The sequence below is a fragment of the Paralichthys olivaceus genome, chromosome 16 (genome assembly GCF_024713975.1).
Source record: "Paralichthys olivaceus isolate ysfri-2021 chromosome 16, ASM2471397v2, whole genome shotgun sequence".
Taxonomy (NCBI): domain Eukaryota; kingdom Metazoa; phylum Chordata; class Actinopteri; order Pleuronectiformes; family Paralichthyidae; genus Paralichthys; species Paralichthys olivaceus.
Genome location: NC_091108.1, coordinates 14,050,157 through 14,074,569, shown reverse-complemented (window position 1 = coordinate 14,074,569; position 24,413 = coordinate 14,050,157). Strand labels below are relative to the sequence as shown.

General features: G+C 42.2%; 1 protein-coding gene across 7 annotated transcripts in view; it reads left to right on the top strand.

Annotated features, from left to right (window-relative positions):
- LOC109636993 (SPRY domain-containing SOCS box protein 4-like) overlaps positions 1–24,413 on the top strand; it is a 71,529-nt gene that overhangs the window by 17,866 nt on the left and 29,250 nt on the right. For 2 of the 7 annotated variants that reach the window (XM_020099083.2, XM_069511001.1), the window contains exon 2: positions 16,944–17,913. In XM_020099083.2, the coding sequence (XP_019954642.2) occupies positions 17,181–17,913 (733 nt within the window). In that variant the 5' untranslated portion in view covers positions 16,944–17,180. Of the gene's footprint in view, positions 1–8,045; positions 8,279–8,826; positions 9,175–11,347; positions 11,487–16,943; positions 17,914–24,413 lie in introns of those variants that run through there. The other 5 variants (XM_069511000.1, XM_020099063.2, XM_069511002.1 and 2 more) reach the window with 5 other exon arrangements.

Here is a 24,413-nt window from a genome sequence, read left to right as displayed (position 1 = left end):
GCGGATTTCTTACAGTATGAGGCAGAAACTTTTTCATTAGCACAGCATTGACCCTAAACCCACTGTCAGTGTCTGTAGCTGTAATGCAATCAGCTGCTTTAGAGTGACAATGTTGAATCTGTTGAGAGTCTCGGCACATGTTGTACAGGCCCATTTAATTAAAGGATTTGGCCTTTATAGGACATTTAATTGACAAATGATACAGCCACGTAACAAGAGTCTGCAATCAAAGGTTGAATTTGTGTGCTTTTCTCGCTCACTGTGGAAGTGAGACAGCCACCTATCACCATTTGATCTGTGTGTGTGTGTTTGTGTGTGTGTGTGTTCATGCATTTTAATGATTTGGGGTCTCTCTGGGACCCCCGAGAGGAGGATTTGGCACGTGGCAAAAAGGAGGATCAGCAAGAGGCTCAGACCAGCAGATGTTGGAGAAAAGGGTGGAGAGAGGGCAGAGAAGGGAGGAATAGGGGCATGTATGAAAAAGAGAAGACGAGCTGTGGAAAGAAAAATGGTGGGAGGATGGGAGTGGCAAAGGGAGGTGTTGGATTGATGGATGAATGGGCAGAAATAAGAGCTAGAAGAGAGAGAGGAGGAAAGAAAGGGAGGACAGGGGAGAGATGAAGTGCTGGAGGGAGGGAGAGGAGGGCAGAGAAGAGGAAGGGGAGGAAAAGGCCATTGCGCAGCTGTAAAAGTGAGGGAGACATTATTTCAACAGAAGGCGAGTGTTAAACCACTGAAAGAAGATATTTGTGAAAATTCTCATTTATTTAATTTAAAATTTTAATTTGGAAATCCTGATCTTGTGTAAACAGGAAATGCTAAGATATGATACAATATGTTATACAACTAATAGTTGATTGATGGATTCGTTGACTGACAGAAAATGATTCACCAACTAGTCATTTTGGAATGGTAAATCTCTGTTTCCAGTTTGTTTAAGGTAAATAAATATAAAACAGATCAATCGATAATAAACGCAATTAGATGCAGCCCTAAATTACACCATACTTTCAGTTGGAAAAATATTGTGCAGCATGGTACAACAGTTAGCAGCATTAAAATAGTTAGCTTGACTAATACTGAATAGAATTGATTCTTGATTTTGTTAGGTCATCTTCAGTTGTCAATATACTTTAGTTGTGCACCTTTGTCCACAAAAAATCTATTCACTTGGCAAGAATAAGGTGCAGCATGGATTCAGTATCCTTTCACTTGTTACTAAATAGTATCACAAGACTTTTCACCTTTGATAGCATCTTTCTAAAAGTTTGCTAAATCTGTATTTTTAATGGTCTAGTTTTTAGCTAAATTTATTTACAGTGCAAAATATAAATTCACGTTAATAAAACCTTTTAAACATATAATTAAATGGTATTAAACAACATCATTATTGTTATTTAAAATGTAAATCAAATGTAGACATCAAAATATCTTCATGAGTTAGAGTAAAAAAAAGTATTTACTGAAATAAATGACTGGGAAAACTTCCCTCATCAATCACCATAGCAGCCAGATGCTTAGATTTGAGTTTGAAGCTGATTTTGACTGGCAGTGACATTCCACCAATAACTCCACTGTTGCTGGGTTAACATGGACAACAGGAGGAATCTGATTGGCTATTGTCTTTTTGACTTTGACTTCTCTGTATTTAGCTAGCATGCTATCCTATACAATTCAGGTTCATAATTTAAGTTTTAAATGAATCTACTATAAAATATAAAGTTGCTGCTGTTACCAGCTGCTGTTAAATGTTGATAATGTGCGGGTTTCTGTGCTGGTTGCTTTCATGACAAATGTGGGAATATTGTTGCTGGCTTGTCTTGTGTTTTCTGCTGCTCATTTTTGATTTCTGTGGTATTCTTGTCATTTTATGTTGCTATTTAAATGAATGAGCGAGAGCAGCTAGCTAACGTGATGCTTAGTAGTGAGGTATAGCGAGGCAGTGTAGAAAATGCTGTGGGCGTAGTGAGTGCAGGTCCGAATGTGGAAATAAAATTACGAAATGTATTTATTTATTTATTTCCACATTTATTTATACATTTATTAATTTATACTTAAGTCATTTCTGGTCCTCCATAGAGAGAGAGAGCATATGTCTTTCCTTGCCTGGTGGTGTGTGCACCACATGACAGTGCAGAAATGTTTAGAATGTTCAGAGTTACAGTGTTGCAACTATTTTGTTAGGTCATCTGTAGACAAACAAATGTAGTCATTTGACTTCAAGATCCTGAAGGGAGAAAAAGCTTCTTGAGAGAACAAATCCTCAACAACCACCAACCTACAGGAATTCTCCAAAAGACTGAGCAGACGAGAGAAAACTGTGCATCAACTGTTTAAACTTGAGCAAAGTTTCTTCAGTTCTTCATCAAGAAGTGGTGAACCATGCAGCAGCAAGACCTTGTGATGTACCTTAGAGCTGAACTCTTCAGAGCCATCGGTGAGATAAGGGTTTTTAAGAGGGAAACTCGTCTCTGAAGAAGGAGGTGGAGCAGCTTCAGGACAAGCTGAAAGACAACCTGCTGAAGGTCGGACAGAAGAGGCTGGAGGATGAGCTCACAAACAAGAACCAGCTCATCATAAGCGATAACAAGTTGCCTACATCAACTGCCTGGCCGTGCTCACTGCCAACGAAAAGGAGCTAAAGAAGAGTTGGGTAGTGTCAGGCCAAGGGTAAAGTCAGGAGGCAAGTCTGCACCAGGAGCCGTCTCAGCCAGAGACAAGCTAGAGCCGAGAAGTGGAGGTGGATAAGGAGAACCAGGCTCTGAAGGAACAGGTCAACATGCTGAAAGTCGGACAGAGGAGGCTGGAGGATGAGCTCACAAACAAGAACCAGCTCATCATAAGCGAAAACAAGAAAGGAGAGCTCATACCATTGCCTACATTAACTGCCTGGCCGTGCTCACTTCCAAGGAAAAGGAGCTAGAGAGGAATCGAGCAGAGATGCTGGAGGTGAAACTGAACCAGCAGACAAATCGCTACATAAAGAAGAGAGGGATGGGAAAGTGTTTAGTATAAAAGGTATGGAGGTAATGATGTCTGCTCTACTGAACGGGCCACATGGCTTTCATAGTACTGCCATACAAGCCAGTAGTCAATCAGATTTACCTTTAGCCTCAGTGTGCCCTCAAGTTTGGCCTTTATCACTGATGACAAGGCCAAAACACTTGATGACGCTAAGGTGCATAATTATGTCCCTGTACCTATATTCTCAACCTCATCCACTCTCCCCCTCCTTCTCTCTGCCTCACACTCCCACCCCTCCCTCAACCTTTCCCTCCTCCTCAAACAACGATTCCTGGCTCAATGGTGCCCGTGCGACGGCGCCTGATGGTTCGTGGCTCCACAGCACCCGTGCAGCGGCGCCCAACCATTCCTGGCTCAACGGCACCAAACTGTTCCTGGGTCCACAGTGTCCATGCAGCGGTGCGCAATGGTTCCTGGGTCAACGGCGCCTGTCCTGCGGCGCCCAACTGTTCCTGGCAATCTCCTTGGTCTCTGGCTGTGTGTGGCTGTGTATGTATGGTGTGAATGGTCAACTGCCACAACATCTAAATCTTGTAAAGAAGTATACTTATATGATCCTATGATGTCATACACAGAGTTTGGAGAATATCAAGAAAATAAACATATTTTTATGTAAACTGTAAACATGCAAATGTGTTTTCTGTATTGTTTATTTTGTTAAATGAGTTCAGGTTGGAGCATATTGGCAAATATAAAAAACAATGTCTGTGAAAGGTATATATCATCTGATATTATCGGCCAACCAATCAATTGGTCTGGCTCTAGATGATTCATCAAAAATCAGTCTTTAAACTTGAAGAAATCATAATTTGACATTTATTGTGATAATCATGGATATTGACTGATCGACAAACTCTCTGGCCAATCAACCAACCCTTTATCTAGTAATATAAAACTCCACCAAAACCCAAAGAGTGTTAACAACAAACTTACTTAAAATAATCTTGTTGCTCCAGTGCAGATAGAAAACTTTGTACATATACACATGGTCTGCAGATAAGTCTTCTATTAGTGAAGACGTGGCCTCAGAAGAACAGAGAATATTGTGCAGAGAAAAAGGCCTGATGCCCAGTGATGGTGTCATTGAAGAGAGAGAAAACAGTGTGTGTGCTGTACAAAGTGAGACAGTGAGTCATTCAGCGAGATTCCCTATAATGACAGAAGACGTGGAAAGGTTGTGTTTTGAGAGAGAGAGAGGAAGGAGAGAGTGGGGGTAGTGAAGGCAGCAGATTGCTATCTGTCCCTCCTGCTGCCTCCATTTACCATCATTGATTGTGCAGCCAGGCTGTATTAATGCCTACCTGCTGTACTGGGATTGTTCTCGTCTGTATCAATGTAAGAGGGAAATGAGAGAAGTGACTGTGTTTCACTGAGTCTTTCTTTAGTGTTCTCATGATATAATAGCTCAATGCTTGTGTCCTCATCTCCTCAGGAATGTCCTCACAGATAGAGAAAGATCAGGACAATGCTCTGACAGGAGGACAGCAATATAAATGTTTTTGTGTATTTAGATCCACATGTCAAAGGAACAGCTGACTCATTGAAATACAAACTAATCCAGTGTGTCCTAAATCGCACCTTTTTCAATATTACCTTGACCCGACTGGTGGTGTTCGTGATGCTCCCTTTTTCTGCCATCTGCTCAAGGTAATTCTACCATCAACTGTTTTCCTCTGGCTCTCACTGTCCTCACTCTTCACCCTGAGGCTGCACGATTCTGACCCCCATTCCTCCCTTTTCCTTTCTTCTGCACTCCTGTTCCTCCCCTCGGTCCATCTATAAATCCTTCCCCTCTCTGTCGATCTGGCTCGCTCCCCTGGGCCATGTGGACAGTTGGATGGCTTTGTGTTTGACACGTGTTGGCAGGAGGCAGTGCACACACACACATACACACTTTCTTTGACTTCTATCTTAGTGAGGACACTCATTGGCATAATGCATTTGCCAGCCCCTTGCCCCAACTTTAACCATCACAACTAAATGCCTAACCTTAATCCTTAGGCCTAACCCTAACCTAATTCTAACCCTTACCTTAAAACCAAGTCTTAACCCTCAAATGAGTTTCCTCATTTTCTAAAATTGTCCTCACTCTTTAGGGTCTATGCTCAAAATGGTCCTCACAAATATATATATGTACAAGTTCACACACACACACGCCTCCAGTTTCTATTGTCAGTAAGCTGCTCAGCTGTGAGGCCCCAAGCCCTAATTTTGAGTGTGTGTGGGGCGGGGGACAGGGCCCCCATTGTCCTACAGATTAACTCACACACACTCACACAGACACACACACACATGTCAGACCCCATGGGGTCCCTTAAGTGTGAATGTGCCTTGAGGTAGAAAATCAGGGGGCAATTTATGGCAGGGTCCAGCTCAGATGATGGGGGATGAACCGCAGATTCCATCCTCTGTGAACCTTCAGTAGATTCTCTTCAGGATGATAGAAGTAGGGTTGAAGCCTTTTATAAGGCTGTATAATAGTTTAGAAATGTACAGTAATTTGTTATCAATTGATGCAGCAGTGTACTGATGAAAGCTGCTTTCAGACATGCACTTAAGTCTGGACATTTTTCTTATTTGTTTTCTCGACGGGCTGTAAATGAGACCACAAATGTCCTAATCAGTTGCTCCAGATATTGTATTTTATCCGAGTAAAATCTGAGAAATTATCTGAGTAAGCCCTAGAATGCAACAGGAAAATGTCCAGAAACCTCACAGCAAGCGAGTGGAGTGTATTGATGATGTTTTTGACACGTGATGAACACAAAACTTATGGAATAAAGCAAAAAAACCACAAAAATCTCAGGATAAAAAATAGGTGACACACTCTACATGTACAAAACACCAACAAAGATGTCAACTTTGAAAGCTATCTGGTCCCTATTTCCTGGAGTTCATGTCTAAATACGGTGATAGAGAAACAAATGGATACTGACTGTCAGATGCAGAAAATCGTTTAGAAATATTACATGCAACATTCTACACATAAACATGAAAACAGTAAACATTGGAAAAGGCACTAATCCATCAGAATTAGGACGCGTAGGTTCATGTTATTTTACTACAAATGTATGCTTTAATTTACATGTAGAATCTGAGGATGTAGTCATTTGTTCTTGGAGACCCAACGTGTCTCATGCTCCACTCTTCCACAATCCTATAGGATTTGGAAGCTACAACATTTAATTGGCCTTGATGGATTTCTGCAGGATTACACAATGGAAGTGATAGGATTACAGCAATTAAACAAGTGTAAACAAGCAAGAATTTAAACTTATTTCATGTGCAAATGCTTGAAATCCCCAATAGGGCATCATTTAAAAAAAGGAAACCTTTATTTCACAGATATAATCATCACTAAAATATTTCCCCCAAACCATAAAATCTGAATGTGGCATCACAGCAGCGTGACTTTCATAGAAACTAAGCCTCAGAATATGTCAGATTTCTAACATCACCCCTCCTCCCTACCTGTGTATTATGTTAATCCTACACTGACTGCTCACATTCAAAAGCAATGACCACAGCTGCGGTCGAGAATAATGAGTCAGTTTGGAGGTTGAAGTATTTGTGTGTGTGTGTGTGTGTGTGTGTGTGTGTGTGTGTACGTGTGTACGTGCTTGTGTGTGTGTACATGTGTGTGTGTACGTGCTTGTGTGTGTTTTGGGGGGGAAAGGTTATGAGTCTAACCCACATCTGCTTCAGGTGATCCATAGCTGCTTGTGTGTGTTTGTACAGATCGGCACATTTCACTTTTCCAGCTCTCAGTCTGAATGAGACCAACTGACTGATTTTGTGTATATTTAATTACATTTGTTTGTATTTGAACATCTGTGTTTTAAGTCTAGTACATACATGCCTGTTTTAATTTTACTTTTACATCTTAAAAACTACCCGGCCCGAGGCCTTAGGCTGGGTTTGCATAAAAAAGCTGAAATTTGTGGTTCTGTCACATTGGCTGTGCTATCTATTTGATTGTTTAAACTGGTCGTACGTGTAATCTGAACCCATCAGTCCGAATGACTGTTGGGTTCAGGTCAGGCTCGTTAAGTTCTCTCTCAGGGCTTGGACAGATTCAGCCCGAACATTGTTGATGGTTTATCTCTTGAGATATATCATCACATGTTCACACAGGTCCTTTAATGTCTTTCTGTGAAATACCTCCAGTATGCAGTTAGCGTAGCTTAGCACAAACACCAGAAACAGCTATCCTGGCTCTTTAAAACGACTGAATCTAACTTTCAGCAACTCTGAATCTCACTAATTAACATCATAAGTTTAGTTTGTTTTTATCCTCACAAAAGCAAATGAATTAAAATACAACAATTCAGCATTTTGTTGGAGATAATGAGTTAGTTTTTTTTCTTGGCTCTCAACGATTACCAGCCTGCGGAGACCAGATTTTACTGGTCCTGGCTGAGAAATGGCACAGCACATACCACAACTCCTGTACCTCTCCCTCACTGTGTATTACATTTGAATGCCTCAGCAGACATGTGATGTCATGGTAAAGTGGGAGAGGTGGTGTTGCGGAGAGTTTGGTTCCCTGGTGGTCGCAGCCCTGGGAAAAGGAAGTCTACACAGGAAGTCAGCTGGCTGGGCCTGACTGCAGACACTGATGTCTGTCTCACCACTGAACTGTATGTGTCTGCATGCAAAAAAAAAAGCATGCACATGTGGCCATAAACTGCAGAGAGTGTTGATGTGTACGTGAGAGTGTGCAAGCATATGTGCACGTTTCTGTGGCTGTTTGTTTTTAAATGCCACATGGAGATGAAAAACTCTAGTTGTGGAATAGAGAGAGAGAGAGAGAGAATGAGAGAAAACATGTGCTTTTCCAAATGTCCTCACCTTCCCAACTTTGTGAATGACTGATGTAGCTGCGGGAAAAGGCTGATAAATGAACTTAGTCATCACATCACATCAGCGCCAAGTTATGCAGTAATGTGCAGATGCGGGCAAATACCCAACATGACGACAGGAAAGAACAGAGAGCAGAACAAAACAGTGCAGGTCCTCGCCAGACAGGACAGGATGTCAGGTTAATAACAGAAATGTTAAGTGGCGAAACAGGAACTGTTTGTACCCTGCAACAGAAATCTAACGCTGAAGGAGCCTTTTCTCTCTTAACAAAGGACTATTCTTCTGGGACATTTGTATTTTCGAACTTTAACCTTAAAATGACTTCCGGTACTCACCTTCAGGACTAAAATGTTCACATGCTATACTCGTGCAGCAGGAGCGACACGTTTAGGTGAGTGTGTGTGTGTGTGTGTGTGTGTGTGTGTGTGTGTGTGTGTGTGTGTTGGAGAGAGGGGGTAGTGTTGGTTTGGTTTTGTTGGATGGCTCCGTGTGAGCTCTTTGTAAGAAGGAAGGGGGGAGTCAGGAAGGGGGGAGGTATAGAGGAGAGGAGAACCGGGTGTTTCTCTCCCATGCCTGCCTGCCTGCCCGTCTGTCTGCCTGGTTGCTGTTGGTAACTTTGCTTGATGAGATCAGAGGGGATCGGCTTTCCGCCCTTCATGTCTCTATCTCTCTCTCCCCCCCCCCCCCTCTCTCTCTTTCTGTCTGAGAGACTGAAGAGAGTAACTGAAAGCAGGACTCGGGCTGAAAGTCTGCTCTCAGCTGTAGTTGTCAGCGTCTGTGACAACGCTGCTGTGGAAACACACACTTAAGAGTTGGAGGGAAGGACAGGGGGTGAGGAAGAAGTGATAGCCTCAGGACAGATAAGCTCCAGGGAGGGAAAAGAGGGAGGGAACTAGGGAGGAGGAGGGAGAGAAAGGGTGGGCAGCCCTCTGAGGAAGGAGGGAGTCTCTCTCTTTCTCTCTCAGACTCACTCGCTGGCTGCTGGTCTCCTCCTCCTGTCTGCTCGGGCTGTTTCTCTCTCACTACCACGGCTGGTTGGAGGAGTTCAGCGTGTGTTCTTTGGCTGCCGCCTGGATCTGAACATGGGCTCTGGTTGGACGGCTTTCCGCTGCGAGACATGAGACGAGACACCAGGGATTCACTGTGAGCGGCTCCATCCGTTGTGTTGTCCACAAGGTTTAGTGTGTCACTGCTGGAGTTCTTGTGTGTCTCCTGTGAAAGAGATTGTTGCTATTCCAGGAACACGTGTGGAAGAAGTGGACTAACTGCACGGCCACATGTGATGCGGTGTGTTTTCCTCAGTGATATTTGATCCACGTCTCTGGGTTGAAGTAGCTGTGAATGTGATGAGTTTTTTTATTCTGTTTACATAGAGCAGATCGGCCAACTCTCTACTGCTGTTAACCTTTGTGAAGATTCACTCAGGAGCATATTTTTCTCCAGTGGATGCTGCTGTGGACTCAGCCTCTCCTCCTCCCTCCCTACCTCCTCTCCCTCATCTTCTGTCACCTTTAATTTCCTTAATGGTCTCGAGGCCCCAGCTGGCCAACTGGGATACCCCTGTGTGTGTGTGTGTGTGTGTGTGTGTGTGTGTGTGTGTGAGAGTGTGTGAGAGTGTGTGAGAGTGTGTGTGTGTATGTGTGTGTCTGCTTTTGTTCAGTAGAGATAGAGAGAGTGGAGAGTTCTGGGATAAGCTGCCATAGGATTCCCCACCCGCTCACACACAATAATAGGATAGATCCTGCTTTCTATTTTTGAACACACTGTTTTTCTATATGTTACAAACACCCCTAATCTGACGGCTCACTCCTGCGCTGGCTGCAGTCGCTTCTTCTCACTGTGCTGTGTTTAGTCTGTGGATTGGGGGGGGGGGTGTATTTGTGTGGTCCATCCTGGGATGGAGAGATAGCAGCTCTCCTTTCTGACTTTATCCTTTTGTTTTGTCAGCTGCTGACCTGTTTCTCTTTCTCTCCCTTTCTCTCTCGCTATCTTTTCTATTGTTTGTGTTCCCTCTCGCTCTTATTTCACTCAAATCCACAAAACCTTCCTCCACCGCAGCCTCTGCCTATTTTGAGTTAGTCCCTTCATTTAAATAATCGCTCTGTTCAGCCACTGTTTGTAATTTCTTTTCTCTCTTCCTCTGGTTGTAATTTGAGAACAGTCAGGAGGTGTCTTGATGTCACGCTGTGTGTGTGTGTGTTTGTTTATGTGTGTGTGTGTGTGTGTGTGTGTGTGTGTGTTTGTGTGCATGCTTGTGTGGATGTGCTTCTCCATGTTAAATGTCCTGGCATGGCCTTTGTTCCACTTTGCACAGAGCTTTGGAGAACACTGTTGTGTGAGAGACAAGTGCCTTAATCGTAAAAGTAAATGTGTATTGCAGAGAAACGTGCTTGACCAATTGCGAGTCAGTCTCAGCTGTCAATCATGACGTTTCACCCCATTTTTATCGAATCATTAAAACAAAACCTACTGTAAAAACTTGAACAAGCATCATTCTGATGAGAAAGTACCTAAAATAACAATGTTCTTTGACTTTCCCATCCACTAACACGGATGAGCCGATTTATGACCTACAGCCAGCCACCAGGTGGAGATTCATTTTGGTTTTATGTACAGATGGCCCTCAATCGGTTATTTAAGAGGTTTGCATTGATTTAAATCTTGTTTCTTAATAAATAACTTAAACTATCAGTAAAGTTTTTGACTTTCAGCTCTAGTGAACTCTTAGCTACTCAACTTCCCTCTCTTTATAACCATCCACTCCATTCCAAGGAAAATTACCATTTGAAATGCAATGCCAGATGTCCTAATGTATGGAACGTTTCATCGCACTCTTTGGAAAAGCAGGTTAAGTGAATGATGCAGCAGCAGTGCTTCATATTCAGTCAGACTTTGATTTAGTGTCATTACTGCCCGGGGTTGTTAATCTGCCTCCTGAATCTGCTGTAATTCCAGAGAGCTTTATTGATGGCACCACCAAGGCCTTATATACATAGGTGTGTGTGTGTCTGGTGTGTGTGTGTGTGTGTGTGTTTGTGTATCCATATATGTGTGAGAGGCAGATTAATAGGTTTTCGTTAAGGTGTGCTCCATCACTGTAGCACTAATGGTGCTCCCCTTAGGGCACCATGGATTTTAAGGTGTCACATCAGGCATGAGGGCAATATAAGAAGTTAACAACAGAGAGCTCCTAAGTGTGTGCTCATATTTCAATCTGTTAAAATATATTTCTATTTTATTTAAGGGAACTAATAAGTTTCACTTCCTCAATAACCAATGATGGAAGTTCAGTATTCAACAAAGAGCAGGGGAAGTTTTTACTGGAATTGTTCAATTTTAAGAGGAGATTAATGCCGTCAAAGGGGGAAGATGTGTAGGAGGGGGTGTGATTCATTAGGGAGACAATGACTGGAGTTTTTTCGTAAAGGGTTCAGACGGAGGAAAGAAAAAGGGAGGAACTCAAGTGGGACTATACACGACAAGTGATGCATCAGGGAAATCAAGGCAAAGGCAACTATCCACTTGTGTATGAAGGTCGTTTCTTCCACACCACATACATAGTTCATTTAATTTCTGTGTGAGGGAGTTGGTGGCTGTCAGTGAGTATATATACATGTATGTAATATATAAGAATGCCGCTGCGAATGAATTTGCTTGTGTTTTGTAGACTTTGCTTTTCCTGCATGCTGAGCTTGCATTGATCGCCGCCTGGTAGACGCTGGGGCATTTGGTGTGGCATTTGATGGCAGGCCCCAGAGAGCAATTGATAGGATGTCAGCTCTGCTGTAGTCTCCATGGATTTACTTTTACAGTAAGGCAGAGAGACAGACATACTGAGAGAAATGGAAAAGACAGCAAAGAAAGTAGCAGAAAAATGAGCGAGAAAGGGGGGAGAAAACTGGTGAGATAGAGGAGGAGATATAATAAAAGAGCAGTGAATGGACTGCTTCTTCTCATCAGCTGAGAGATGAGTCTAAAGTCGCACTCTGGAGTCCCTGTCTGTATTTTGACATCATGTTAGGAACCAGATGGCACAGTTTATGTCTACCTCTGTTCCCAGGATTGAATATCAGCAATGTAGACAGGATGGTAGATGGTCTAGTGGGTACAGCCATTTGCTTTAAAGAGATATACAGTAAGTTTGTGTTTTTTTTGTGTGTGTGTATCTTGCATGGGGTCACTGCTTTTTATACAATATGTTGCCCAATTGTCCCCTCCAGGATTGGAAAGTGGAAGAAGTTACCATTTTGTGATTCATATCTCAGACGTCATCGGAATTGAGGCAAAGTGGATGTAATTGAGCATGACAGTTAAAGTTCAAATAAGGTCGCAGTGGTTTTTAAATCAGTTATGTAATGGTGGGGATGAAGTGATATGGTCTAAATTTAGGCCCATGAGTATAAGTCTTTGTGTAGAAAGGCAAAACAAGAGGAGAGGGATGAGCAAAACACTACAATCAATCTGTTATAATGATGCAGAGAAAATTAGCTTGGCCTTTGCTCTTCTCAGACTTCAAAATGGTTTCCTTGTTAGTAGAGTTCTGCGGCATTTCATGTTGAATTTCATGCTTGGCCAATCAGCAAGTGGCATATTTTTGTATTTACACGTTAATAACTGCTTACTTATGAATATAATATTCAAATTCTACTTCTAATGTCGAGAAACACTAGACCTACGTTATATAATTTGTTGACTTGTGTACTTGCATTATCAAAAATGTTTCCAACAGTTTAGAGAAACTGGAGGTTCCAATTAATTGTGTCATGTCAGCTTTACCCGTGGCTTTGTATGTCTGCTGTAACTTCTGTGGCAAACAATGCATGATGAAGGAAGAAGACACTGCTAGCCAGTTTGTTTTGGTCACTCGTAATGGATCATGATTATTCGTTTCAGTTTGCTGTGTAACGTGAATAAAACCTTGACACATTACCTCATCCGTGAACATGATTTGCGCCTGAGTCGCGCCAGGTAGATTTTCATTGGTAATGGTGGTAAAGTCAACAACTCCCACAATCCTGTGCTGCTTCACATCATAATCAAACTAAGTATTTTGTTTATGTGTAGATTGAGAGACCCCTGGTGGCACGAAGTTGAATATTGTACGTTTAAAGTCATGTAGACAAAGCCAGACACCTCAGTATGTCTGGATGAAACTGCTGAACGTGATAACTGAAACAGAAGTATAAAATGTTTTATTGCGTAATTTCTTTATGAGGAATAAAATTGTGTCAAATGAATACAGTGACATTTTGGGGAATATGCCTCTATCTCTTCTATCTGTGGTGGTCCCTGCCTGGGGAGGTTTGATTTTGGGTTGCAGGATGTCGTGCACATCAGCAGCTGCCACATTAAACAGCATGCAAATATGTTCAGTGCCTTTTGTTTACTTTTCAGGTCCTGAAAGCTCTCGTCAATCGACTGAAGGCATTTGCAAACTCTATCGCATATTCAGATGTCAGAGCAGCCGTTTGTTCTTGCAGAGCAGGAAAGTGAGAAGTGTTACAGTTGCACTTGCTGCAGCACACAGCTTTCAAAGACAGCAATCCTTATAAAGCAGTCCTTTCAATATAAAAAAATGGTCAACAAGAGACTCCGTCATGATTTCTCCTTCTGAACAGGGTTTCGGCTTATTTGCTATTGACCTGCTCATGCAAAACCTGCCTGCGTGCTGGTCTGAGATGTTACCTGGGAGGTAATTTATACATTTGTGGGAGCATCAACTAGTGTGAAGACATTTCTTGTCTTCTGCCTTTTGTCGCTTCTGCTCAGCACCTTGTGCTTATCCAGTTTGGATGTGCATGCTTTTGCAGACTTTGTGAAAAACGTGCCTGCATCTCATTGTCTCTGTCAGAGTGTTGTCTTGTAAAAGCTGCCTGTTGAGCGCACATACTCCACTGACTTAATCCAAGCACATTTGTCCTTGCCACTTTTGCAGTTCACCATGTTTGCAGCTGTAATGATGATCGAGATTGGCCTTTTTCATCACTGCGAGCGTGTCTCCACAAACTAGCTAAGCTTGTCTTTTACTTCAACAGAAGAATATTTCTCCATTTCTCTTGGAAAGAGCTACAATCCACTTCCATGTTTCTTTTCTTGGAAGTGGGCATGATGAATTTCGTGTCCACCTTGACTTTGAGAGACAGAAGGGACCATCCTGAGAGACATGTCCAACTATTTTATTTACTATCATTTTCTTTTGTCACATATAAAAACTTTTCTTCTGAGTTGCTTCTTTTGCTCAGAGGCTGGAGGTTCCCCACCCCTGGGTTAAGTAATTAATGGGAAACAGTGATGTTTATTAGCTCTCTGCCCAAGAATTAGATGAGAGGAAACAGCACAACACATGGAGGAGGGATGACTGTGTAGCTAATAGTCCTGATTCTCTGGGGCCTTGAAGGTCACTGGTTGTCCTTGATTGGCCCACTTAAACAATAAAAAACAGTCACACACATACACTACATACTGCTCAACATTACCTAGAAATCCTGGTTTCTGTTCGTCATAAGTTCATATTTAGACACAGAGCTTTAGATCCTCAACATGATTTTTGTGGGAAAAGCCCACACACATCTCTGGTGTGTTCTCTGAGCTTCCTAAGCAAAGTGAGTGTGTGTGGGACTTCAAAGTCTGTCTGCCCCAGTCAGAGCTCGGTGGACAGTTTTAAATGAGACAGTCATCAGGCAGACACACACACACACACACACACACACACACACACACACACACACACACACACACACACATACATACACATACACTATGTCTTCCTCTTGTGCAATGTTACACACACACAAAGACACCCGCACAAGCTTTTTAGTGACTGGAGCTTGTTAGTTGTGCAGTAGGAGAAGCCAGATGAAGCCAGCCCACACACCAGGTGCACACTGCTGTCCATATGTTTCTGCCTCCTCATGCAATCTATTTCCACTTATAGATGAGGATTCTCTCTGTTTTGACATAACTTATTGGAAAATCATAGTACATAGGAAACAATAAGTCAATTAGTTGATCTACAGAACTAACTCATTATGTGAAAGCTAATGTACTTTCTCATTTTGGCCTAAGGATTCCCTGCTTATCTTTATCTTATGCAGATTGTTAGTTGGAAAAATTAAGTGAAGTGAAATTGGAATAAATAAAATTGTGATTTTCTATGCAGTAATTCTTCACAATTTTCTTACAATCCCAAGACCTTTGCATGTGTGACACCATGTGATGTTCTGTCTCCTCCGTAACTCAGTAGAAAGTACAGATGAGGGGAGGGCGAGCAAGTGCGGTTGGTCCTAAATGAGTTGGCTGTAGAAGAAGAGAGAGATGTAGGGAGCGAGAGTAAACAACAGATGGTGGAAGCATGTTGCTGCTATCCGCAGCAGCAAACACGGCAACAGCCCACCACCCGCCTCTTGAGATGTTACTACGCGACGATGACCGTGACGACACAGGGTCCAGGGTCAAGTGCCTCCTTGATGACAGTCAGTAATGCCAGATTGTCATCTGCATGCGGTGCCAGCTGAAACACACACTCAGACACACACTGGGAGTCTGTAAAGTGTTAATTGTGCTTTCTTTGGCTGAAGTTTGGCAGACATGACTCGAGGAAACTTCCATGCATGGTCCAGCCTTAACCCACCTGCCAGCCGTGGTGACACACAGTGAGGCAGCTGTCCGAGCACTGACCCCTCTTGTGCTGAGGACTGGCTGAGCAGTGGCACATATTGTCTGCCAGCTGCAATGACCTCATTCACAGTGAGAGATAAAGAGAGAACGGGGAAAATGTTAACAGTCAAAATGAAACAGAAGTGTGTGTGTGTGTGTGTGTGTGTGTGAGATTGACACCGTGACCTCACTCTGCGGTAACTGACTGTCTTGATGGGAATATGTTTGCTTGTGTCATCAACACCTAGTTATATATAAAAACATATTTTTATAATAAACTCACTGCTCTTGACGTGTCAGAGAAATACAGTGGACTTCGTTTTAAATGTAAATTTTGTATTTGGTTTATTGAATTGGCTTCATGTGTAGATTGAGACTTTATCTTTTATACTTTCACTTCTTTTTTGAATTCATAGGCAATGAAGTGTTGATACATAAATAATGTATCGCTCCTTTCGAGCTATGAGTCAGGTTTACCAGAAGTAGCTTCAGTTCAGCATACACGTAAGAATAAAGCGGCTTGTGGAGAGTTTCCTCGTCCACTTCCCTGTCTGTCTGTGGTTTGACGGTCTCTTGTCCTATGAACAGGAAGCTGCTGTTCCTGGAAGAGATCATTTTACGTCAGTTGAACCACACATAACTGTTGTTGTGTGAGATTATAGTCGATGTAGCTTCATCTGATGTTGAGAATTAATTTTAGTCTACGTGAGTAAAGTAGATAAATTTTCCACCAACAAAAGAAATGAATGTTTAACATACATTTTATGTATATGATCTGTTCTTTTTAACACAGTGCCACATATGACCCACAATGAAACTGATGAAAAACAGAACTAAAACATCCTCACAGGAAACTAACATATTACACAAAAAATGACATCAAACCACAATATCAACTACAGTTATTCATTATAAGAATCAGGTTTTGTTGTGAATGAAGAGAACAGATTGGTAGATGACAGAACACAAACTGGTTGCTACTATTTGTCATACAAACGGACTTCTATCAACTTAGGCTAAGCTTAAGTCAGTCAGACTTTTTCAACTGCTTCAACTGTAGATAAATTATTACCTGGTGTCTTTGTTTTTCTTCCATCTTGTTGATATTTGTGCAAGCTAAGGCGATACTCATTAAAATAACATTACCAAACAGAGAGAGTGCCAGTATCAAATCTGGGCAATGTTGCACAACCGGGGAATGTTTGGAGGGGAGCGTTCATCTATTGGTATTGGCACATTAGTTTGTTGGGAGGATGAGTCAGAGGAAATGTGTGTGTGTGTACGCTTGTCGTTGTCTCCATTGTTTATTCCTATCAAAACAAAGCCACACAAAATCTGTGAAAAAAGTAGTTTTAATGCCAGTTTTCTAATCTTCTTTTCTCTGTTCCTTCTCTCAACAGTTGTGGCATCCACTCGGTCTCTCTGAAGACATTTGTGGCATGAAAACAGATCGCGCTAATTTTTCATTCATCACCTCCTCCTTCATCACCCTCCACCACTCTCCAGTTAGGAACTCTCTCCCAGCTCCACCGCATTGATGAGGTAACGTCAAGCTCCACTCAGCGCAGCATCCACCTGCTCAAACACCACACTCCCCTTTCCTCCCCCTTCCTTCTGTCAGCCCTTACATTGTAGCCATGGGCCAGAAGATTTCTGGAGGAATTAAATCGGTGGACGGTCGCGGGGAAAACGGTGGATCCCCGTCCTACCGACCCTTGGCTCATCGCCGGCAGCACCTAGAGCTGAGGGGCCCAGATTTCTCCAAACCTCCCAGGTTGGATCTACTTCTGGACATGCCATGCGCTGGACCAGACACTCAGCTCCGTCATGCATGGAACCCTGATGACCGCTCGCTCAACATTTTCATCAAAGATGAGGATAAGTTGACATTTCATCGCCATCCGGTTGCTCAGAGCACAGACTGCATCCGAGGGCGTGTTGGATACACAAGGGGTCTGCATGTGTGGAGGATCCACTGGCCTACCCGGCAACGAGGCACCCATGCTGTAGTTGGTGTGGCAACCTCAGAAGCTCCTTTACATTCTGTTGGGTACACGGCACTGGTCGGGTCAGACTGTGAGTCCTGGGGCTGGGATCTGGGACGTAACCGGCTCTACCATGACAGTAAGAACCGGGGGCACAGCTCGCTGCCCTCTTACCCTTGTTTCCTGGAGCCTGAGGAATCATTCACTCTGCCGGACTCTTTGCTAGTGATTCTGGACATGGACGAAGGAACGCTGAGCTTCATGTTTGATGGACAGTATCTAGGAGTGGCATTCAGAGGGCTGAAAGGCAAGAAGTTGTATCCCATTGTCAGTGCTGTGTGGGGACATTGTGAGATAAGCATGAAGTACATCAACGGCTTGGATCGTGAGTATCATACACTGCACCAAGAACACATGCGCATGGCTGAGTAGTGAAGGTCTCAGTGGTGATGTAATGTTGAGGAAAAGACAAGATTTTCACAACATAACGTGACATTGAATATATTTGTAGAATTATTCTTCAGCATGTCAGCGCTTTAGTTTGTTATAGGAAACAAACTGCGGAAGCCCAGTCTTATTGTGACATGTCACCACATCTACCAGGTTTTGGAAAGCTTTTACATTGTTTTATGTATTCATGTGTTATAGATTTATTTGCAGAATGAAGAAAGAGTTTGTCGATGAAGAAATGAGGGTTCAGTTATTGGGTTGCGATACCAGATTAACGAAATCTATACCCTGGTTTCAGTCTTGGTTTTAGAATCTTTACACCCTGATTTTACGCCATCTCTTAAAAGACATATTCTGTCTATTCTATGTTGTGGAGTTCTTTCAAGCTGAGCAGCAAAGATGTCATTTGTCATTAGCAGTGTGAGTTCTCTACACTGCCCACTGTATTACTCAGTATAACATGAAACCAATTGGTATCAACACTGTGGTATTCTGGCTGTTTTGTCAATCACTATCATGTTCTGCACTAAATAGTTAAAAATTGTAGCAACATCAGGTCTTGTTGTGGAACTGAAGAGGTTGTTGTGTCTGTGTAAAAGCAGCTGTGCAGTATAGGGGATGTGAGAGGGAGAGACATTTAGGAAGAGCACTTTGGATGTTGCGCTGCATGCTTCGGGTTTAGTTATTTAAATAAAGTGTGCCTTGTTCTCAGGAGACTCTGGATTATGTTCCAGTACTCCCACTGTCTGTGTCTCTGCATGTGTGTGTTATGAGAGAAGAGGTGGGCTTTTCCTCCCCTCTTAGGTAAACAGTGACTCTTTGAAGAGCTTGTAAGAAGAGATCTTAGACACAGATCATGGACACCTACACACATGCACACAGACCTGCCAGAAAGAGACATTTCTGTTTATTAAACATGGCTTCGGATCCAACTGGCCATCTCCCTCCTCCTCTGTTTGCAGAACCCCATGGGTGATATATGATGTCACAACAGGGTGTGTTTTGTTGCCTGTTACCCGGTAGCAAGCAGAAGAGAAAAGAAACCCAAATCTCTGTTTGTTGCATCTGATGTCACCTCAAAATTCATGATTGAAATTTTCTTAGAAGTTCTCTAAGCTTGTGAGCGTCCGTGACATTAAGAGCCAGTTCTCTTGTAACCGTAAAAAGAGGTCTTTGCGTCATCCCAGTTTCAGATGGGATGTTTTGGTTCTTAAACTGCAGCTGCTCAGCTAAGATATGATTCTGAAAGAAAACTAAAAATACTTGGCTGCATTTTAAGACTTGAATCTCTTAACCTTTGGTGGATTAGAGTTTGGGCTGCCTTGCCTGGCTTCATGTGTTATTCCCTAAATATGCCTGAGTTTTTTTTTTTTCATCAAGAATTATGAATTATTCTAAGAAATCAATGATGTGATGTCGTGAAACCTTGTGCATGTGTAGTAGAAGTACAACTGTGAAAAAAGCTTTTTAATCAGTTCTTGATATCCAGAAATAGAAATAGCTGCCCGGTGGTGTTGCCAAGATGGCGACGAGCGGCGAGACTCAGGCTTACTTCAAAGCACATACTTTAGCTGTTAAAAGCACCTCACTTCAGTCATTTTTCCATTTATGGATCCATCTTCTGGATTTCACGGGGAGCGATGGGCCACCTAGAAGAGTATGGAGAATACTGAGGCTCTTCAAAGTCCCCTTTCTACAAGCATGGCGACGTCACGCTGTGAAATGAGGTTTGACTGTTGAAAATGTGCAAAGCTTAATGCAGGCGGGGGGAGGGGGGGGGGGGGGAGTGAAGGTTGAAAGGCTCATCCTGATAGGTGTTTCTATCTGAAGGAAAAGGAAAAGATGCAGGAGGTGGAGAAACGGAGGCACGCAAGGATGTTTGTGTGAATGAGACACAGAGGCAGCAAGAACTTTAAAAATACACATTTGATCATAATACAAAATGCAGTGGCACAGTGACATTAATCTGTGTCTGCACAAAATATTTGGTTCTCTCGGCTTGGTGATATAGGGACTAATTGCAGTGCTACTACGTGATTTACTGTCATTGCTGAGGAAACTGCCAGCACATCGACAAGCCAGAACAGTTGTCTTCTTTTTCTAAATATATAAGGATAAGGGTCTGTGGATAGACGGCTGAGTAGTAGTTACAGAAATAGCAGTTTCTACTCAGAGAGACGATTGTTCTTCTGATATATTCCTTTTAAAGTATTACCTCTAGTAGCAGTGGAGACTTTATTTGTTTCATCTAGTGAGTCTGTAATGTATGGGACTACTCTCCAAAGATGGTGATGTTGTCTGCCGTACCTGCAAAGCGAAAGCGATCTATATTATATCAGCAAATGTGTTTATGTTTGCAGTTAAGTGCAGAAATGAAAACTTTTATTTTACTGAATAAACAACACAGAATAGATGTGAAAAAAGTTTATTTTCTTAATTCCAGGTCTATATGTTTGGTTAGGTTTGGTTCTTGGTCATGAAGGTTTGATATTGGCATCTTAAGAATCATTGATCATTTCTTACACACACACATGCACATATATACTGTATATATGTATCTGCAATGTTTTACTCCATAATATCAGTATACTGGTTGGACCGAAAAAGTTTGATTTATTGTGTGTCTATATATTCCAAGACTCATAAGCAAAATGAGAAATCCTGTGTCTACGTGTGCGAGCAGACAGAGGTTACTTAATTATGAGGAGACAGGCCTCAGGTAGGGGAAATCCACTTGGACCACCAAACCAAACCAACACTTTTGCTCTCTCATTAAATTCCCACATTCATAATGGAAAGGTCTTTGTGGGTTATTAGTGCTGCAGTTGTTGCTCTGAAGCTGAAACAATTACCGTGGTAAAAGCAATATCTCAAGATTTATGTCAGAGGGTGAGGTAAATAACCTCGAGCACACACTTTCTGTTTCTGTTTCTTTTGCAGACTGGGCAAACCTGGTGTGATTACCATCTGTGTGGCGGCTCCGCTCAATATCAGTTTTGATTTGAATCGCCCTGTCTGCCCCACAGATGACTCGAATAGTGGGAATGAAGTCATAATTGCCGGCTGTCTGTGAGTGTGTGCGTGTTTGTGATGAGCAAACCAGCTGAATGTGTTCAGCCAGACATTGCATCATATAGCCTACCTGTCTTTTACAGTTTTTTATTTATTATTTAGCATTTAGTGTATTATTTGTGAAGTGTGTGTGTGTAAGGCTCAGTAAGTGTAATGCGTTAATGCATTGTGTGTTTGTGTGTGGTCATGAGAAATCCTTTGGGTAGCTCAGTAATGACTTTATCTAACATGCCTCTCTATGAGAGGAGACTATTGGATGGTTTGTGAGTTATTGTTGTGAGGGGGAAACAACCTGACTGCGGGGTATTAAAAAAAGAGATTTACAGGCATGGCGTTGGTCCACCACAAACTGTTTGTTTTTCTCATCTCTCCGGCTCAGGCCTCCTTGCTGCACCACAAGAAGCTGATCTTCGCTTTGCGCCACCTTCGATCATCACTCCCGTTCTTCCAGTAACACAAAAAACCCACCAGTGAGACATAAAACCAAAAACACTGCGAGCTTGCAGTAGTCTGCGGATGATCACACAGAGCAGTCAGGGTCAGATCAGTAAGTGTTATAAGCACTAATGCAAATAAATGCTGAGCCAGGTTCAAGCTGCATTATACAGTAAATGCGATGTAAATTATTCATCCTCCCAGCGCTCTGACTTCAAAGATTTTCTCCTCTCCTGCCGAGAGGCGAACATATGAAGTATTTTCACTTATTTGGTGCTACATAAACAATATTTGTAACTAATTAATATTGTTACCTTGAAGCGTACTCTCATCTGCCTCTGTGTAATGTGTTTGTGCAGACACATGCACACACACAGCTCTGTATTCTCTCTTGTCCTGTCTCTGTAATTGTACCAATTAGCTGCACTTTGATTTCCTACAATGGGAGCTGCCCCAGCTTCAGCCCTGATATGTGCTACTTCCTCTCTTTCTCCCTCTCCTTTCTCTTTGTTCTCCAGCGCACATCACACCATACTCAATTGTAAACTCTGTCTGTTTAATGTTGCCCTCCCTATCAGCTAATATACAACCACTCTGAAGAGAATTCCATTTCTGAATTAGCACTCACTGTCGGCCACATATCACTGTTCACTATCATGTGAAAACCATATAAATCCAATTAAAGACTGGTTTTAACTTCAGTGAAAGGATAGTCTCTCAAAGTCTCTATTTTCTAAGCTCTGGTGGTGAAGCTAATGTCAGTACGGTTTTTTTTCTCCCGGTTGCTGACAAATTTACACTAAAGGTCCTTTATCCAACTGCTTTGATATGAATCACCAGAACAAACCAGTTCAAGCCTGCAGACAGTTCAACTGTATGGACGACAGGACCAATCATTACTGTCTCAGAGACCGGTTTCCTGCTCCCTTTCCTCCCTTAACAGAGTGGAATGGTGAAAATTGGTTGAAAAGATGGGAAGACAAGTAAGAAAGATGACAGCGAGAGAGACAGAATGGAAGGAAAACTGGCAGAGGGAGAGTTACAGCAGTGAGAATAAGTAAAAGCTGGGAAAGATCTAAAAGTGGCAGGGAACATGCAGTACTTACATTTTATATGGGACAGGATGGAGCCAGAATATAAAGGCAGCAAGAGGGAGGGTGTGAAGGACAAAGTTTTGTGGAACAATGACTATGTTTACATGGACACCATATTCTAATATTAACCTAGTTCAGACAATAGTCTGAATAAGACACTGCCATGTCAACATAATAAGCTCAGCTTTTGCAAAATTAGGATGAAAACATCCAAAATGGTATAAGCTGACATTGTTTCAGGTTGGGGTTTTGAACCAAAAATCATCGGACATAATAGTGAATGTGATGACATGAGACATAAATCAGACAATGCACTGTAAAAAAATGTAATAGGAGTGTGAATGGAATATTTTAGCAGCTTACGTAAAGGCCATAATCAAAATAATGTCTTGTTCAGAATGAGGTCAATAGTCAGGATATTGCTTTCCATGTAAACATAGTCAATGTGACTGAGGCAGCATGACACTGACCCTCAGACGACTGAGGAAGAAAATGTATATTTTATTAAGACAACCCCACGCCTCTGCACAATCATTTTATGTCTTTACATTTTAAGTGCACTGTGTGAAAAATGACAAATCCTGGACTTCCAAGCGTGCTGAAAGAGCCGTGGCATTCGCAGCACGCAGACACTAATACTAACACTGGGTTTTCGTTGGCAGGGATTAATTCATACTTCATAGTTAAAATCACAACTGCAGGCTTATCCGGGCGTCACATTCCAGCAGTTATGTCAACGAGAAGTGACCCACTTTTTTTCCTCTCCTGATACTCTGACCTCCCTCCCTACTGTTTAGTCTGCATCACATGAGCTCACACACTCCAGGTCTGACCGAAACCAGCTGCTGCTTCTGGACGTAGCCACCGATTCTCTAAATCTGCAGAACACTGAGATCCATTCATGACCAGCTTGTTTACATGAAGGCCCTAGCACCCTGAGGTACCATACATTAGTTCACTTCAGAATGCAGGGTCAATAAATGGTCAGTCATTTTATCTGTCCCTCTCAAGCACAATACAGTAGTCCCTTAGCCTCTGGTAACCTGCTGTCATCAGTTCAGGTTAACACAAGAGAAAAGCAGCTGGTGTATCTGTTGACAGGAAACATAGGTCAGGAATTTGAACCCAGGGTTGAAATAACACTTGACACACTTGATGAAACCCATGAAACGTACTGACAGAAAGTAAATAACTATTTCAGGAAAAAATGGCCGTTAGATATTTATATTCTTTTTGTCAGGTGTTAAAAACATCACCAACACGCCAACTCGCTCGCTGTGAAGTTTATGGACAATATCCTGCTGTCTTCTCACATGGGCTCACTCAGACATTCTCCTGATGTTTTACGAAGGCGCTGGCAAGAAAAATTCAGGAGAGGGTTCTGGAGTGTCCTCCTATACAACTCCTCCTGTTACTTTCAGACGTCAGTATAAAAGCTTGGTTAAATCAATGTCTTCATTGTTGGAAAACCAAAAGTCCCTGTAGATTTGATCTGAAATCAATTCTTTCTGGCTTTGTTGTTCTTACTGAAACACTATTTCAACTTACTAGTGCGTTACAGATATTTATCTTTTCTATAATTTCTATCATTATTATTGTAGTTTTTATTTATAAGAATTTGAGGTAACTCTCAAGACAACACTTCTCCACTGCCCCTTTTGATTTGAAGTCATTCAGATACTTTCTGCTCAGGCTTTGAAATATTTATCTCTCAGACTTCTGCCGCCATTGCAATACAAAGATGATGAAAACATTTTATTTGTGCAGCTCAGTACTGAAAAATGAAAAAAAACATGTCCTTCCAGAAACATCTTTGTTGCTACTCTCACTGATA